This window comes from Camelus dromedarius, chromosome 4 (genome assembly GCF_036321535.1).
Source record: "Camelus dromedarius isolate mCamDro1 chromosome 4, mCamDro1.pat, whole genome shotgun sequence".
Classification (NCBI taxonomy): domain Eukaryota; kingdom Metazoa; phylum Chordata; class Mammalia; order Artiodactyla; family Camelidae; genus Camelus; species Camelus dromedarius.
The window spans coordinates 91,667,869-91,684,993 of NC_087439.1; the positions used below are offsets into that span (position 1 = coordinate 91,667,869).

The following is a 17,125-nucleotide window of genomic DNA, read 5'->3' on the forward strand; positions in this document are numbered from 1 at the left end:
AAATTAGGTGTATGCTGAATGAAGAGGTAGAGTCCTGGTAACAATCCTCGTTGGCAACAGTGTCCCTGGTAAGGTGCGGGCTCTTCCCAGGGGGGCAGGTTCTTCACAACACATCTTGAGAGAGTGTGATTTTGCGTGATTTTTTTTGTTTCATTTCAGCTGTCAGAATGAATGGAGACTGCTACCTAAAACTTACTTGTTTTTTTCTTCTTCTCTGTTTAGCCAAAACTTGCTTTCACCCTGGACCACGAGACTGGATTGCCTCAAGGATGTCACATCTATGAGTACCGTGACAGCAACAAGTAAGCCATTCTGTGGCAAAGTGTCACCTCACCATGTCCTGCAGAGGTCGTGCCCAGGGGGTTACACCGGCCTTCCCCGACAAAGGGGTTGTCAGGGAGGGAATCACACTTTTAGCAACTGTGCTTGAAAATAGCTGGCACAAAAACATTTCTCCTGCGAAATCTCTTTTGCCCCTAAATGCCCCTAAATTTTGAAATACCTGTGTGGGAGGAGCAGATGTAATGTATTAGAAGTATATGCCGAACCAGACCTTCCTTTCCCGTCTCCAGCTTTCATAGGCCCACCCCCTTCTTCGTCTCCAATCACAGGGCTGCTAATTTGGCTCACTGTATGACGTCAGCTTTTCTTGTAGTTCGCTCTGACTACACTATGCTTATAGGTTTGTTGTGACAGTCTACCTTGTGAATTTTAGAGCTGGGGGATTTCTGGGTACTTACAGAGATTTAAGTTGGTGGCCTTCTTGGAAAGACAGCGCCTGGCATAGTTTGACAGTATCTCTTTTCTTCATCACAGGCTGCCTCCTTGACTCTGTGTTATTTGTGTGTGGGACAGTGGAGGTGGTGATGAGTGAGGGAAAAGGGAGCACGCCCTGATGATGATGATGACGAATGGTGGTGGCAGCCAGCATTGAACACCTGCTATATATTAGGCACAGTCCTGGGGACATTACATTTGTCTTCCCATTTAATCCTCATGACAGCCTGAAGAGTTTTCTTTTATTATTGTTGTATCTGCAGAAGCTGAGGTCTAGGGAACGTAAGTAACTTGCTCAAGGTCACTTGCCACAGCTGTGTGAGGCCGGCTCAACATTATCACGTTAAGTCTGGGAAGAGAATAGATGAAAGACAATTGATGTCCCAGGTCACTACTTTTGGAAACTCCAGTTGATGACAAGAATAGTCCCAATGTGGACTTGAGGACTAATTATTTAAATGTCCAAGCTATTTAATTTTATCCAATGGAAAGATCAAATAGGCATATGCCAATGGAACTGTACATTACCTTCCAGAAGAGAAACCCATGTCTTCCTCATGAACTCTTACTGTGTTATGGGTGGAAGCTGGGTTAGTGGCTGCTTTCTTGATCAAATCTCCATTCAGATTACTTTCAGGGCATTATTATTCTTTGTAATTTATCTTTAGAAGGATGACATAGTAAACTATTGTGTACCCTCAGTTCCCACCAAATTAATCATTTAGGGAAGGTTGACCAAACATCCTTTAACACCATCATTCCTCCTCTTGGATGGCACTTTTTCTGGAAGACAGCTCCAGGATTTCTAGGCAATTGTGTCAAAGATACCATCTCAGCTTCTAATAGTTCAGCAGAGAAGTAGGGCTAGACTTCTCTGGGGTCAAGGACTGACAGGGACAGTTGAGCACAAGGACAGTCCCTTGGTGGCAGGGCAGGCACTGTTGGGGAGTGAGAGAAGTGTAAGCCGTAAGCTGCTTGGCGAGCCGCTCTGCCGCCCCCCTCATCATTGCCGCCCTGAGCTCCCTGGGCTGGTGCTCACTGGATGGCAGTGGACAGCCACCCCAGACACACAGAGTGTGGCCGCAGAAACAAGGGGATCAGGCCCAGGGGTGTTTATATACTCTTAATTCTGGCCTGACTTTCTGCTCTTTGGAAATAAAGTTGACAGAGTTTTTGTTCAGTGGGAGAAGGGCACCATCTTTTAAGTCTGTGGCTGAGCAGTTCAGAGGTCCAGTGACAACAACTTACTTGTCTTTGAAGCTGATCGGAGAAAATAGCCTAGCTCTGTTTCTTGGCCTAATCCCCAACTCCTAGCATAGTATCAGACTAAGCAGTGTAGGAGAGAATGTAGGAATGATAGTATTGATAATCTTTGGACCCCAAAGACCTGTAAAAGAAAACATTTATGTACAAAACTGGAAAGGAGCCATGATCTAGGAAAGTGTGACAGTCAGATGCCTCAATGACCCCTCTCTATGGTTCTCTTTTGCTAGCCTTAGAGGCAGTTTTTGGGTTCATTCTGAACCCGTGGACAAATTTTCTAACCTCCCGAGCTTCAGGTTTCTTCATCTGTTAAGAACAATGCGACTAATGATGCTTCTCACATGACTGTCGTGGGGATAGAATGGGGTGGCATGTTATAGACATAGTCACCGGCCTAGCAGATGGAACTCCCACGGCGCGTGTTGATTGCTTCTCCTTCCCAAACAGAAAAATCATCTCATCCCTTCTGTTTTCTCAGTGCCAGCAGGGCGGCATCCATGAGCTGGGGCTGCAGACAGCAGCGTACGGAGTAGGGGAGAGGCTGGTGCACACGCCTTTGGCAGCCCTCAGCCACGTGCACTCTGTCCAAAGACAGACTCCTCTCTGCTTGTGAATTGTGAAGTAAAGCATGGAGAACCCCCTGAGCGTGGCTGTGACTTTCTCCTCTCTCCCAGGCTCTGCCCTGTGTGTGTTCCTCTGTTTACTTTGAGGGGCAATTCCCCTAGGCTGTCTGAATCTCAGTATTGGTGTTTAGGAAATGAGGCTCTGCCATCCCAGGCCCTGAGTGGCCCGTGTTCTCAGCCAGGTAACATGAAGGCAACAGCAGCAGAAAGGTGAGGTTCTGCATGTAAAAGCAATTAGCTGAATGTCAGTTTGGTACAATTAATTATTGAGACTACTATTTTTGTCTGGGTATTTCTTGCAATATAATTGCTAATCATTTTAGTTTTTATCTTTGCCAAATTCAATCCATCAGCAAAGGAGTTTTTCTGAGTAAGTACTGAGGCTCTGGGACCATTCTCCCCAGTGGTCTTTCATCAGCCCCCTGGGTGTTAATGAGCCCAGCTCTGTGACTGCCTCCCCTGCTGTCCTCTCTGACCTGCAGAGCGGAGCCACCACCAAACTCCTAAATGATGCTGGCTTCCCTCTCACCGGCACATTTCTGATGACCCTGGTGAAGCAGGTGTCCTGTGGGGCCTCCATAGAGCATAGGCCTCTGCTGGGTCTTCTGGACCCTGCATGGCCCCTCCCTCAGCCTCTTCACTCCTTCTGCTGCTGCCAGGTGGCTCATGCCCTCTTTTGTTCAACCTTAGCTGTCACTTTCTGCAGGCTTCTACGGACCACCCCAGCAGTGAGTTTGCCCCATCCCCTACGGTCTTTGAAAGGGTGTTGAATCCCACATCCCAAGAAAATGTGCCCAAAGGAGTGAATTCTTGCTCATCTCTTCTTATTTCTCGGCCCCTTTGATCAAGCCCCTCAAATCGTTCGCACTCTTGGTATATTATTTCTTTCCTCCCTTTTTCAGGCCCAGCACATCCCTGGCTGGATTACTCTGGCATTCAAAGCTAGTTAAGGGCCTGGAAGCCCTAGAAGTGAGGTGGAGGATGCTTTCGAGGAGAGGGTGGGACCCCTGCAGGTCTTGCAGCACAGGGGCGTCGCTGGCCCTCCCTGGGGAACGGGGGCCACCTTTCTGCAAACTGCCAAAGAGGCCCTCAGCCCCTTCCACTTGGCCTGCAGTTGCTGGTTGAGGGCCCTCAGTCTGTCGTCGTCCGCCTGCTGGGCTTCAGCTCGCCTCCCAGGAGCCAGCGGGTGGCAGGGCTTGGGCAGATGCTTTGCCTCCTGGGCTTTCAAATGCTTGAATCAACATCGAGCAAAGGCTCTTTCCCAGGTCGCCACTGGTGAGTCTGTGAGCATTTGGGCCCCCACTTTGCGCCCTGGACTCTCCATGCCCCACCTTCCACTCAGAAGGTAGGAGCGAGCCAAGCCCTAAATGCCATCTTTCCGCCCCTCTCAGACTCACTCCAGCACGACCCATGTCACATCAGGTCTGCTGAGAAGCAGATACCAGGACAGGATTAGAAGAGGAGAAGGCAGGAAGCATGTCTTCAGACCTCAATACAAGTTCAGCCCCTGTGGAGGAGGGCGAAGGAGAAGGAGGGCTGGGGAGGAAGAGTCTCAGGCTGCAGCCCAGTTTTAAGATGAGGTTCAGCTAGGCCGATGGGAAGTCCTTCAGCCACAGTTGCCTGTTGGGGGCGTCTCACCTCCTGCGGGCTCCTCCGAGTGCTCAGTCACTGGCTGGGAGCAGTCCTCGGGGGTGTGGCCTCGGTGCAGATGCAGTGGTGGCTCAGGGGCTGCAGCTGGGCCATCAGGCAATTAATGCTGCCGTGGCTGAAAGCCAAGAGGTGCCTTTTCGTGGCCACCACATTCAGGCAGGAGAAAGAGCAGGGGCTCCTGGATAAAGCCCTGCATGGAATTTGTTTCCCCCTTTGCTTGGTTCTTGTCCTCTTCCATCACCTCAATAAGCAGAGGGAATATTCCCCAGCAGCCCTGACAACTTCAAACCAACACCAGCACTTCCCGGTACTTTCAAAATGACATTCTGTGTCTGCACCTTGAACCTGATGCCAGTTCCTCAGGCTAAGTAGCAATGTTACCTGAGAGCTCTGGACCTCCCACTGACACTGCCAGCTTAGAGTGAAGAATGCCTTTCTTGTTCCTGGTGAAGCCTTGGTTAGGAGAAAGGGGAGCTGGAAATCGAGGGGGAGGGGGTGCTTTGGGAAATTGGAGGCAACTCAACCAGCGAGAGGTGCCAGAAGTGACCTCATGGGAGCAAGCCTGCAGCTGCAGTGTGCGTGTTGGAGTTGGCCACTTGCAGTGCAGGTATGAGCTCAGTGTTTTCCATCACAGCCTTTAGTGTTGGGCATTGGTGTGATGCAGAAACGACTCCCACTTAAAAGCTGCTGGAATCAAGATGGGGATCAGTGAGGGGTGTGCTGCTCCGCTTTGCACACTGAGCAGAGAGATGGCGGTGGCTCCTCTTCCCTCCCATCACCTCATGCCATGCAGCAGCAATAATGCTATCCCGGGTGCCAAAATGCAGTGTTTCATTTGACCTCAGTCTTCCCTATAGGAAGGGAAGGGAAGGGAGTATGAACACTCCCACTGATAGAAAGGGAAACCGCTCCTTGCGAGGTGCCCTGCCTCAGGTCAAGCTATAAACAGGAGGTAGAGCCAGCAGGCTTCTCCCTGGGGTGCTGCCTTAGCCATGTGACACACGATGGGGGTGGGGCCCGGGCAGGGAGGGCAGCAAGGCCTGGGTCAGCGCGGCCGCCTCCTGTGTGGCTTACCTTACCTTGGGTTACAGTCACCCCATCTCCCACAGATGTGATGCAACCCACAGATGGCCAGGACAAGGGGGAAAGCTCCTACTCAGCTGTGTTGAGCACCCTTTCCCTACGTCGCGGGAGAATGGGGGTGGGGGGCCTACTGTCATGCTTTAAAACACCGAATTGTCTCAGTAGAGGTTTCCTATGCTGCTGGGCTAGGGTACTCAGCCCCCAGTAGAAACCCCAGCCCTTCAGCTCCTGCTGGCATTCTAAGGTGGGACTGGTCAAAGTGAGAAAATGTGGAAGCCAGCAACAGTGGAGAGATTGTACTGGGCAGAGACCAGACGCAGACACATCATGCACACTGGTCCGTGTCTCAGTGTGTAGTGTGACTTAATATCCACTGCACTATTTTTCTCCATGGTCCACACACTGGAAAATACATACATACATTAAACTCATTTTGTAAAACTTATTTTTGAACTCTGACATGCATAAAGAAAAGTGCACAAATCGTGTGCATATAATTCAAAGAGTTAATAGAAAACAAAAACACTCATATAACTATCACCCTGATCAAGAAACAGGACATTTCATGCCTCTTCTCTCCTCCAGAAAGGAATCCACCATCATAACTTCTAACACGATAGATTGTCTTGCCTAGCTTTGAGCTTTGTGTCAATGGAATCATTCAGCGTGTTCTCCCATGTGTGTGACTTTCTTCTTTCAGCATTATGTCTGTGAGAATTCATCTTTGTTGCCGCATATAGTTCTAGTCTATTCATTTGCAATGCTATAAGACTTCCTTTGTATGAATACATCATAATTTACCCAATCTGTGTTCATGTATTCAACATTTGGGTTGGTTACTATTTGGAGTAGTATATAAATAATTAAAATATAGTAGTATAAAAATAATAACTATAAATAATTCTGCTTATACTTGTCTTTTGGTGCACATATGCATACATTTCTTTTGAGTCTATACCTGGGAGTGAAATTGCTGACTGATAGAGAAAATACCCACTTTAGTGGATACTGCCAGTTTCCGAAGTGACTGTACCAGGTTAACACTTCTGCCAGCAACACACGAGATTTCATATATTAATTGTTCAGTAGATTTCCTTTTCATATTTCATGCCTGTTATTCTTCTGAGTTTTCTTAGTGACTTGTAGTTCTCTATTCTGGGTCTGAGTCCTTTGCTGGTTATACACGTTGCAAATATCTTCTTCAACTCGGTAGCTTGCCTTTTTCTCTCTTTGGTGGTGTTTTGATGAACGGAAGTTCTTCATTTCAATGTAGTTCAATGTATCGGTGTTTCTTGATGGTTAATTCTTCACATATTCCATTTAAGAAAACTATGCTATGATCACAAAGACATATTTGTACTAGAGTTCTCTAAGAAACAGAACCAACCAATAGGATATACATTTATATTTATATATGAAAGATTTATTATGAGGGATGGGCTCATGCGATTATGGAGGCCCAGAAAAGCTAGTGGTATAATTTAGCTGAGAACCAGGAAGGTCAATGGTAAACTCCAGTCTGCGGCAGGAGAAGAGAAGATGAGATGATCAGCTAAAGCAGTGAGAGGAGAAAACTCCTCCCTCCTTAGCCTTTTGTTCTGTTCAGGCCTCCCCAACTGGGGAGGGCAGCCTACTTGACTGAATCTGATTCAGGTGCTCCCAGACACCAGAAACACCCAGAGACACTCAGAAATAATATTTAAACTGGGCACTCTGGTCCATCCAGTTGACACACAAAGTTAACCATCAAATTTTTCTTATAGTATCTTCTGAAAGCTCTATTGTTTTACCTTTTCTATTTAGACCTATAATCTACTCAGAAAATTGATTTTTGAATATGATACAGCAAGCTTTATTTTTTCCATATGGACATCTAAATGACCAAGCAACATTCGTTGAGAAGACTTCCTCACTGCCCCACAGTGCCACTTTTTTCAAAATGAAGAATCCATATACACATGGGTCTATATATGCAGTCTCTTCTATTTCACTCATCTGCATGTCTCTTCTTGTGCCAGTACCACACCGTCTTAATTATTCTACCTTTATTAGAAGTCTTTTTTTATTGATATATAGTTGGTTTACAATGTTGTGTTAATTTCTGATATACAACATAGTGATTCAGTTTTTTTGAAAATTTCAGATTTTGTTTTTTTATATATAAAACATATATATATTCCTCTTCATATTCTTTTCATTATAGGCTATTACAACATATTGAATATACTTCCCTGTGCTATACAGTATAAACTTGTTGTTTATCTATTTTATGTATATTAGTTAGTATCTGCAGATCCCGAACTCCCAATTTATCCCTTCACCTTCCCCTTTCTCCTCTGGAAGCCATAGGTTTGTTTTCTATGTTTGTAAGTCTGTTTCTGTTTTGTAAATAAGATGATTTGGGTCATTTTTTTAGATTCCACATGTAAATGATATCATACAGTATTTTTCCTTCTCTTTCTGGCTTACTTCACTTAGAATGAGGAGCTCCAGGTCCATCCATGTTGTTGCAAATGGCATTATTTTATTCTTTTTTATGGCTGAGTAGTATTCTGTTGTGTATGTGTATGTGTATGTATATGTATATATGTATGTATAGAGAGAGAGGGAGAGAGAGAGAGAGGGAGAGAGAGAGAGAGGGAAAGATTCCACAACTCCTTTATCCAGTCATCTGTTGATGGACATTTAGGTTGCTTCCGTGTCTTGACTATTGTAAGTAGTGCTGCTATGAACATTGGGGTGCATGTATCTTTTCAAATTGGAGTTTCCTCCAGATATATGTCTAGGAGTGGGACTGCTGGATGGTAGGGTAACTCTGTTTTCAGTTTTTTATTAAAAGTCTTGATATTCAGTAGTTACTTTCTACCTTGCTCCTGTTCTGTAAAGGGCACCTAGGCTATTCTTGGCCCTTTCCATTTCCATTTATATTTTAGAATCTGTCAGTTGCCACACACATGCACACAAACCTGCTGGGATTTATGTTGAGATTGCTTTAGATCTAAATCAGTTTGGGGAAAAATTAACACTTTTGTGATTGTCTTCTACTCCACAAACATGGTATAACCCACTGTTTATTTAAGTCTCCTTTAATTTTTCTCAGTAATATTTTATAAATTTTTGTGCAGCAGTCTTCTTGATCATCTTTCATTAGATTTACTCATAAGTATTTAATATTTGTGATACTATTTTAAATGGCATTTATAGATTTCCCTTTCTCTTTGTTGCTGATGTATGGAAAGACAGTTTCTTTTTATTGATGCTATATCCAGTGACCTTGCTAAATTAGTTTATTAAATTCAAATAATTTGTTTTTAGATTCTCTCTGATTTTCTCTGTATCCAGTCATGTCATCTACAAATGACAGCAGTTTTACTTTTTCCTTTCCAATATCACACCACGTTTCTTTTTCTTGTCCTATGGTGCTGTACAGTATTTAATGGAAATGATAATGGCAGATGTCCGTGTCTTACTCCTGATCTCAGAAAAAAGGGATTTTATCCCAAACTGAGTTTTAAATTGTGAAACCTTAACACTAGAACTCCCTTAGTGTACATTTGATTTTACTTTTCCCCAAGATGATCTTTCCATTTGAGAATACTTTTAATTTTGAACTGTGGCAGTGGTGGTTTGTTTACTAGGAGGTAGGCAAATGGAATCCAATTTGTTATTTAAGAGAAAGAGACCTGATGTTTATCCTAAGACTGTGACTCTTTATGTTAACCTTGTGGGGAAGGTTTTGCCTTGTTGTTTTACAGAAGAATCTCATGGCTGATACAGCTGAGCAGGGATTCTAACAGATGGTCTTGGACCCAAGCCCTCCCCAATTCCCTGGTAGAATGATTGAATATGTAACCCCCAAGGTCACAAAAAATACTATGTTTGTCAGATCTCCAAGAAAAGAGTTGTTAAACCACTTCACGGGGATATTTAACATTTTTCTTTTTCCCTCTTCCAAGTCTCCTCATATCACTGTCATCTGCACCGTCCCACCTTTCTCTGATTTCCATTATTATGGAAGTGCACTGGGGCAGCCACAAGTCTCATGCTGAAAGGAGCCCTCCCTGCCCACCTGTGACCCTGCAGGGCTTCACCTGGGGCTCTTCCCAGCCACGTGGCTGAGCCACCTGCCAGGCCAGGTACAGGGCCTTCCCTGGCCTCTGCTGCCATTTGGGCTTTCGTCTGATGCCAGGGAGGTGGGCGGTGAGGACTGAGGGCTTTCCTCCTGGTCAGGCTGCTTAGGTTATTGGGTAGAACTATGTATTTTTAAGGTCTTCATAGTTTCCGCTGTCCCAATTTGAGGATTATGAGCCCTATGCAGATACAGAGAATCTTCCTCTACTGAGATTTGGCGGGAGGAAGGGAGAGTGTGAGGAGGGTAGAGACCCAAACCCAGGTAGGCCCTGGGCCCGAGCCGCGATGAGAATGTCCCTTCCTGCCACCCAAATAACTACCCGAGGATGACCCAAGACAGAAAATTCTAGGACACAAGAAACTCTCGAAACTATAAACACTTTGAAACTCTCAAAGATCTTATAAAAGAGAGTTTCCTTGGTTGATTTAACACAGGGCTACATTAAGCAAACAACTTTTTTTTCCTTCTTGTTAAATTTCCTTTGTACGACTGTATGACTCTGCTGTTCCCTGTACTCAGCTCTCTGCGCTGGTTGCAATTCTCTCCATTCTCGGGAGCCTCCTGGGGTTGCGGCAATCCAGTGTGACTTGGAACCCTTCAGCTGGTTATTTCCAAATGCTTTTTGAGCACATGGTGACATGATTTGACTGGTGAGACAGGATGGGGAAAATTAGCATTTTTGTTTTCTCTGTACCTCTCTCTACCTGCCACATGCGTACCTTTTTCAGAATTTCCTGGCGTGACCTATGTCTCTCCTGCCCCTCTGGGTATTTGTGCATCGGCAGATTCCCGTCTCAGAGGAAGGACGGCTCTTTGGCTCCTAAAGCTAGCCTTTCTGACCTGATGGCTCAGCTGGGTAGTTTTTAAACCCAAGGAAACCTGTCTCCCTTTCCAAGACTTCAAGGAGTTCTAGAGAAGCTGGTGGTATTCAGGCCAGTCCTCTGATGAACAGGCCCACTCAGTTCCTGGCAAGTGGGGCACGTTCCTGCACCCCTTCCGTGCCAGAATGCTGCACCAGACTCTAGGGTCTGTTCAGATGCTTAAAGGAGCAAATGCCTCTGCTGTAAATACCCTCTGTTGGGTAGCTGGAAGTCAGCGCCCAGGCCCAGGCCACAGAGGCCTGAGATACTCCTGGGGGTTTAGCCCATACAAGAGACGGGCCACGGGATTGCGCACTGGCTCCAAGCCTGAAGAAAGGTGCCCATGGCTGTCACCTCCTGCAACTGCCTGGCAGGTGACCAGAACGTGCTTGGCTCTCTCAGCTTTTGGCCGTGCTCTCTGTGGGGAAGTGTTTCTGATCTGTCTTCGTTGCCACTCCCCAGCTCTCTGGGGCGTTGTGGCTTTTTCTTGGTGGTTGGGCAGGAAGCCTCCAGAGCCTGAGGGAGTTGCTGTGCTTGATGACAAAGGCCATCATGAATATAAATCACTTAGAGGCGGCTTCATTTATTGAAGAGGAATTGAACACAATTACTCTCCCTTCTGAGCACACTTCTCCAATGGTGGGCACCCAAGTGGGAAGAGATCTCACAGGGTGACTCAGACCAAGTGCCCGGCCCATGTCTGTTGAGTCAGACAAAGAGGCAGTGGCCAACGTATGCAGCTGCTCTGAAAACCCAACACAGCAAAGCCTAGCTGAGATACAGAACACACATCACTCTGCTGACAGCAGGTGGCCCCCAGGCCAGCACCACATGACCCCACAACCAAGGACCACTGGGGACTGCTGGGCCAGGCTCCGAGGTAGAGGATGAGGGACACACAGTGTCTGTCCTCCAAGCCCAGGGTGGTCAGTAGGGTAGGGACCAGCTGTGAGAGTGGACTGGGGCAGCAGAGGACATGGCTCGTGTCTTGGGCTTGAGGACCCCACTTTCATTACTCTGGAACTGAGAGGCTGTGGGGAGCGCCCAGGAGTGAGGCCCGCAGAGGCAGCAGTGTCACATGTGCCCTTCAGCGTCCTCTCCGATGTCTGTGTCCCAGGGAGCCTCGGCTCTTCGGCAGCTTCCTCACACTGCACTTCTCTGGTGGGTATCTTCTCTTCAGTGTCTCGCTCAGCGGAGTGCCAGCTGTGATCCTTCCATAAATGCCTTCATGTTCGAGCTATCTGGAACCTTTCTGAAGGAATCGCTCTCATTTTAATTTATAGACCTACTGTTTGCTTTGATAGTGTTAACTGGACATCATGCAGCCCTTTTTAGTAATTTAGGCTTATTCACAATGTTTAGCTGGTGATACAAGAGCATTTTCATTTTCCTCGGGCTCTATTGTGCTGTGCGGCTTTGCCTCTGCCCTGAACACCTCCGCAGTGCCGTGTGTTTTCACTTGACATTACTGAGGCCCTCCCCATCTGTCCTTGTGTCCACTTTCACAGCAGGGCCCATTGTCACTTCTCCACCACTGTCCAGAAGGAGCCAATAGCACTGTCTCAGCCCAGCTGTGAGCATGAGGCCCCATGGGGGTGTGGAATCAGTGAGGAAGCCAAGTCTAGTGGTTAGAATTGTCATTCAAGAAAAGGAAAGGCTCTGAGTGAGGCCACATTCAACACCTGGCTCCGCCACCCGTGTTGGCCATCACAGGCTTTGTTGGTTGTTTCCTGATTCTGCCCCCTTTCAGATACTCAAGATTGAGTATATGATTGAGTTTGAGGTAAGCAAGGTGGCGATGTGCTTTTTAAAATTAACTTGAACTGAATTGTTTACTGTATATGCCACATTGGGAAATGCTTCTTTGGTTCTAAACAGCCCTCCAGTTTCATCTAAGTCTATTTCCTCTCGTTAGTCTTTGGTGTAGATGAAAGACCAGTTATCTGGTCACCATCTTTTGTGTCATAAATATTCTAGGAAACCATCAGATTCTTCAGTGTTCTGCTCTTGAAGCAGAAGGAATTCTTCACTCCTTTAGGATTTTTCTAGTGTATTTTCCAATTGTTAGTGTCGTCAAACCTAATTCTTACGTTGTCCATGTAAGCGTTTGTCTCCTCAGGACCACCAGCACTTTGCTTGTGTGTCCTGTGAGGCAGGCTCCGCCTTAGGCTTCATGACCCATGAACTCCTTGCAATAGAATGGAAGAGGTTTTGTGGGTAGGGTGTGGAGGAAAGAGTGTAAAACCACTTTTCCTCAGATCAGAGTGCTGAGAACACTGCTGTGGGAGCTCAGTAAATAAATGCCGAAGGGAAGACCAGCGTGTGACTAAGAGAATTCTGCTGTGGGGGTGGGGAGGAGGGGGAGGAGGGAGTATGTATCCATCTCCTGATCCCCAGTGCCCAAGGGCAAAGACAAGATCTCTGCGTGGGCCCCGAGCACAATGCCTGGAGCAGCCTGCCTTTGCTCTCTCCCCGCCTCATGTTCTGTGTTCTGACGTTCTTCAATCTTCTAATGACACCAGACTCTTGTCACCTTAAGGTTTTTATAATAATAATTTTTAATATTTATGGAGTACTTAACAGCATGCCAGGCCTAGAGATAAGAGCTTTACTCAGTGTATCAGATTTAATCCTCACCCTGTGGGGTGGAGAGTGGAGGTTAGAGAGATTGGCTCGTCCATGTTCGCAGGCAGTGTGTGGTGGACTCCCTACCTTCCCTCTTGACTTTAACAAGCAAGATTACTCGGAGCTTGCTGCTGCCCTCTGGGCTCTGGTATAAAGCCAAGCTGCCCATCCACAGGGAGGAGCTCGCCCTCCTGCCTGTCCTTCCCATCCAGGCCAGTCCTGGGCTCCCTAGAGGCCTGAGGCCAGCACTGACCAGAGCCCCAGTAAAGCTGAGCTCGTGCCCTGGGGCCACAGGAATCTTCAAGAAGCCCTTATATATTCAGAATTGTGTTAAGTGCCATATGGGTCATTTCCCACTGCCAAACTTAGAAAGTGACCCCTTGGAAATTCTTCAGCATGGGAGGAAGGGCCCTGAGGAGGTCTGACTACAAGCCTCTTGGGGAGAGGACACATTGCAGGTGTTTTCTGGCCCAGATCTAGACACTGTTCCTTTGCTTGTCTAGCAAACTACTGGATGCCTGCTGGTGCCAGCTACTGTGCCAAGCACGGGTGATAAGAAAGACCCTCCTCCCCGAAGGGCACAGCCCACTGAGGGAGACAAGTGTGTATTCACAAGGGCTGACAAAGGCCATGGTGGAGGCATGCACCCAGTCTCTGCGTGAGGTTGGCAGTGGACACCGCCCTGAGCTGCACTTGCCTGTAAGGATGTTTTGGTGAAACCAGCAGCCAGGTCTTTGTGTTGTTGCAAAATGACAAGTCGGCAGTAATTCTGCAACACCCAGACATGGCATATGAGGATCCGGGCTTGAGTTTCACAAAGATTTGCTGGGAAATGGACTAGCATAGACACCATTAGCCTCGGAACATGGTCTCTCTCCACAGTGGCTACATTGGAAAGACAAGAGGCCTGACTATGGAAGGGTGGCCACAGCCAGGGGACCATATAGGGCTCTGTAGGGCATAAGGCAGGGCCTCCTCCCAAGTAGGGGAAGCTGGGCTAAGGCCAGAGAGCCCTGGGTGCTGTGGCCTCTGCCAGGAAGAGCAGTTCTCAGCCTGAGGGACGCCTGGATGGAATAGGCTGGTCCTCCCAGTCATGTTGGCTGCCCCAGGCCTGGCCTGAAGCAGCTCCCAGAGGCCATTGCTGATGCAGAAATCTGGTCAGCTTCCCAGGTACCTGGAGAACTTTCTTAGAACATCTCTAGGTCTTGGAAGAGCAGGGCTCCTCTCTGCATCCCAGGCCACCCTAAAAGATGGACTTGGCTCAGGAAAGTAGAATCATGGGGTCCAGTCAGGTTTTGATATGCATTGGCCTTGCCTTCTGACTTACCATCAACCCAGCTCACCTGGCAGGATGAAGAGCCTGATCCAGATTGTTCTGGCCTTGGGTCTCAGGTAGAGTTGAGAGTGACACTTGGAAAGGGTGGAAGTCTTCACACAGCCTGTGTCTGAGAGCTGTCATCAGCCCAGAGATGCAGGGGTGAAAACTCGCAGTCTCCTTGCTCACCGCCACCGCCCCTCCCAGTGTGTGGAGGGAGAGCCAGTGAGCCCTGGAGGTTGGCTGTGTGTATGTCTAGGCAGGGACCTGACGTTGTTGGGGCAGCCCGGAGGCTCTGGATGGGATCATATCCATTTAAACCACTCTGAACCTAGTTCATAAAACTGTGGGTCAATATTTTAAAAGCCACATAACTAATGAAGAGCTCTGCCAGACTCAACATGCCGCATCCCAGTGGGTGATAAGACAAGTTTGTTAGTTCAGTGGAAACAGCCCAGGAGTTTTGTTTTGGTTTTTTTTTGTTTTTCGGTTTTTTTTTTTTCCAATCTGCTTGGTTTCATATTTAGAGTGAGGCGGGCTGCTCTGGGTAAGAGTATTCATTCATCAGGTGACCAACAAATGAGCCCCAGCCACACTGTCACCCTGTGTTGGATCTAAGCGATGACTGACTATCTACAGGCAGGTAAGAATTTCATTAGAGCCAATTGAGCACTTCCCATCAGGCTGGCAGAGCTGCCTTAGGTTCTTTGTGCTGAGTTCACATGCCTCCCTTCCAGCAGGGAAAAGCTGAAGGGAAGCTGCAGGAATTGAACCCCTCCCCTAGGCCCTTCTCCTGGGGGGCTCCACTTCCACCCCCAAAACAGGCCTTGTTTTCCCTTCAGCATTTTCTGTGGAGCACCAAGCAAATCCTGTCTCTGAAGTGCCTCGTTCATTCCCCAAACAGGCATAATTGAGAAAGTATTTGACGTTACAGTTCTTGGCCTGTCTGAGCCCAACTGAGCAGCACCTACATGTGCCGTTGGCCCTGGGAATAGAGATGGACAAAGCCTGATCCCCAGACAGGAAAACTGGCCTCAAAAAAGACCATCGCAACCCAGCAATGAGTTCTGGGGCTAGAATCCACCCAGAGGACTGTGAGCCAAGAAGAGTGATGCCTGAACTGAGCCTTGAAAACTCCACTGTGACTCAGTAGAGGTGGGCTAGTGAGCAGAGTGGAAGCGCCAGGGGGAGTCGTAGAAAGTGTGGGTGCCCGTCACCCAAGAGAAGGCCCAAAGAGAGGTGCCGGTTTCCTTGTGGCTGGTGATGAAGCTGGCTGAAGCCAGCAGCAGGTCAGTAAGAGGTGCAGGGGCCAAAGGAGCTGCAGCCTTCAATGCAAGCAGCCAAATTGCCCTTCGCTCAGCCCTTCTGAGGGCCCTTCACACAGTCGGGGGCTGGGCACTTCTGGCAGTGTGGATCTCACCAGAGCAAACAAAAAGTTCCTGAATTCTTTGCCCAGCTCAGAGTTCAATGGGAAAACACCCTCTTGGGACAGTCTAGAAAGATTTGTGGCAGGCATGCCAAGGGATCTCAGCAGCTCCCAGGTCAGGCTTTCAGACCAAAATGTCTAAGGGTCAGGATGTCCATGGCCTTGAGGACGGCCCTCCCCTCCCTTCTGATCCACTGGGCCAGCACGTTTCCACAGGTGGAACAGGTGTAGTGTCAGCAAAAAAGAGGTCCACAGATGAAAGAGGCAAAACCTTCGAGCCTTTAGCCAGTGACAGGACAACCAGAGCAGTAAAAGCAAACGTGCTCAGCACCTTTGCTCATCCCAGTGGCAACACTGAGACACAAAAGGAGGCTGGAGCCCCAAGCCCCAAAGGCAGATGGGAAGAAGCATTCACTTGGGGAGATGGGGGTGTAGGAGTGAGTCTTCTTCCTGCTGAGCAGGAGACAGACAGAGATAAAGCAAAGGCTAAAAATAAGACCTCCATGGTTACAGAAACCAGCCCGGCCCGGCCCGGCCCGAAGGTAGGCTGGCGTGTTTGCTTGCCCAGTATGTCCAGCGTCAGTCACGGGAGCAGGGAACACAGCCTTGGGGAAAAGGCTCTGTCTGAGGTTGCTGGGCAGGTGGTAAGCCAGGTGGAGATGAGTGGCCTCGGCTTTGCAGCTTCTGCGACCCTTTCTGAAGGCAGAAGGTGACCTTGACAGTCAGGAGGGAGGACGGTAGTGATGTGGCAGACCACCATGGGTGCCCAGTGCCAGGTGGCCTTGGGGCAGGCCCTGTATTGGCTCCTCATTGTCAGCAGAGCCCTTGGTCAGGAACTGCCAAGGAAACCCTACTGCCTAGTCCTTAGAAAGCTTGGGGAAAGGGTATAGCTCAAGTGGTAGAGTGCATGCTCAGCACCCAAGAGGTCCTGGGTTCAATCCCCAGTACCTCCTCCAAGCGGAAATCAAGGAATAAACCTAATTATCTCCCCCTCATAAAACAAACAATACACAAAAGCTTAAGGCAGGTGACACAAGATCACCTGAGGAAAAAACAGTGGATGGGGCATCTGGTGTCCTTGCTCTATGAGCTTAGGGGAGTCACATAACTCAGCCTCCCCTTGCTTGTAGGAACTTGAGGGGGTCTAAGACTTGTTGTGAGACTTGAAAGGGCCAACAGTGGCAAAGCACCTAACATTGGGCCTACACAGAGCCACCCAAAGGTCCCTGCTCACCCCTGCCAGGCTTAGGCCAGCTCCCCACTCGACAGCTAGGTGGATGGGGCTGCATCTCCAGGCCTGTTTCCTCATCTGTGAAATGGGGGTGGCGACATCTCTCTCCCTCTCCCTCAGTTGTAATGGTGGTCACATGA

The 17,125-nt window shown here is 48.1% G+C and overlaps 1 protein-coding gene across 7 annotated transcripts in view; it reads left to right on the top strand.

Moving 5' to 3' along the window:
* Positions 1 to 17,125, top strand: part of DIS3L2 (DIS3 like 3'-5' exoribonuclease 2) — a 321,790-nt gene that overhangs the window by 286,521 nt on the left and 18,144 nt on the right. For all 7 annotated transcript variants that reach the window (XM_064485261.1, XM_064485263.1, XM_064485264.1 and 4 more), the window contains one exon: positions 223 to 302. In XM_064485261.1, coding sequence (XP_064341331.1) covers positions 223 to 302 — 80 coding nt within the window. The remainder of the gene's footprint in view (positions 1 to 222; positions 303 to 17,125) is intronic.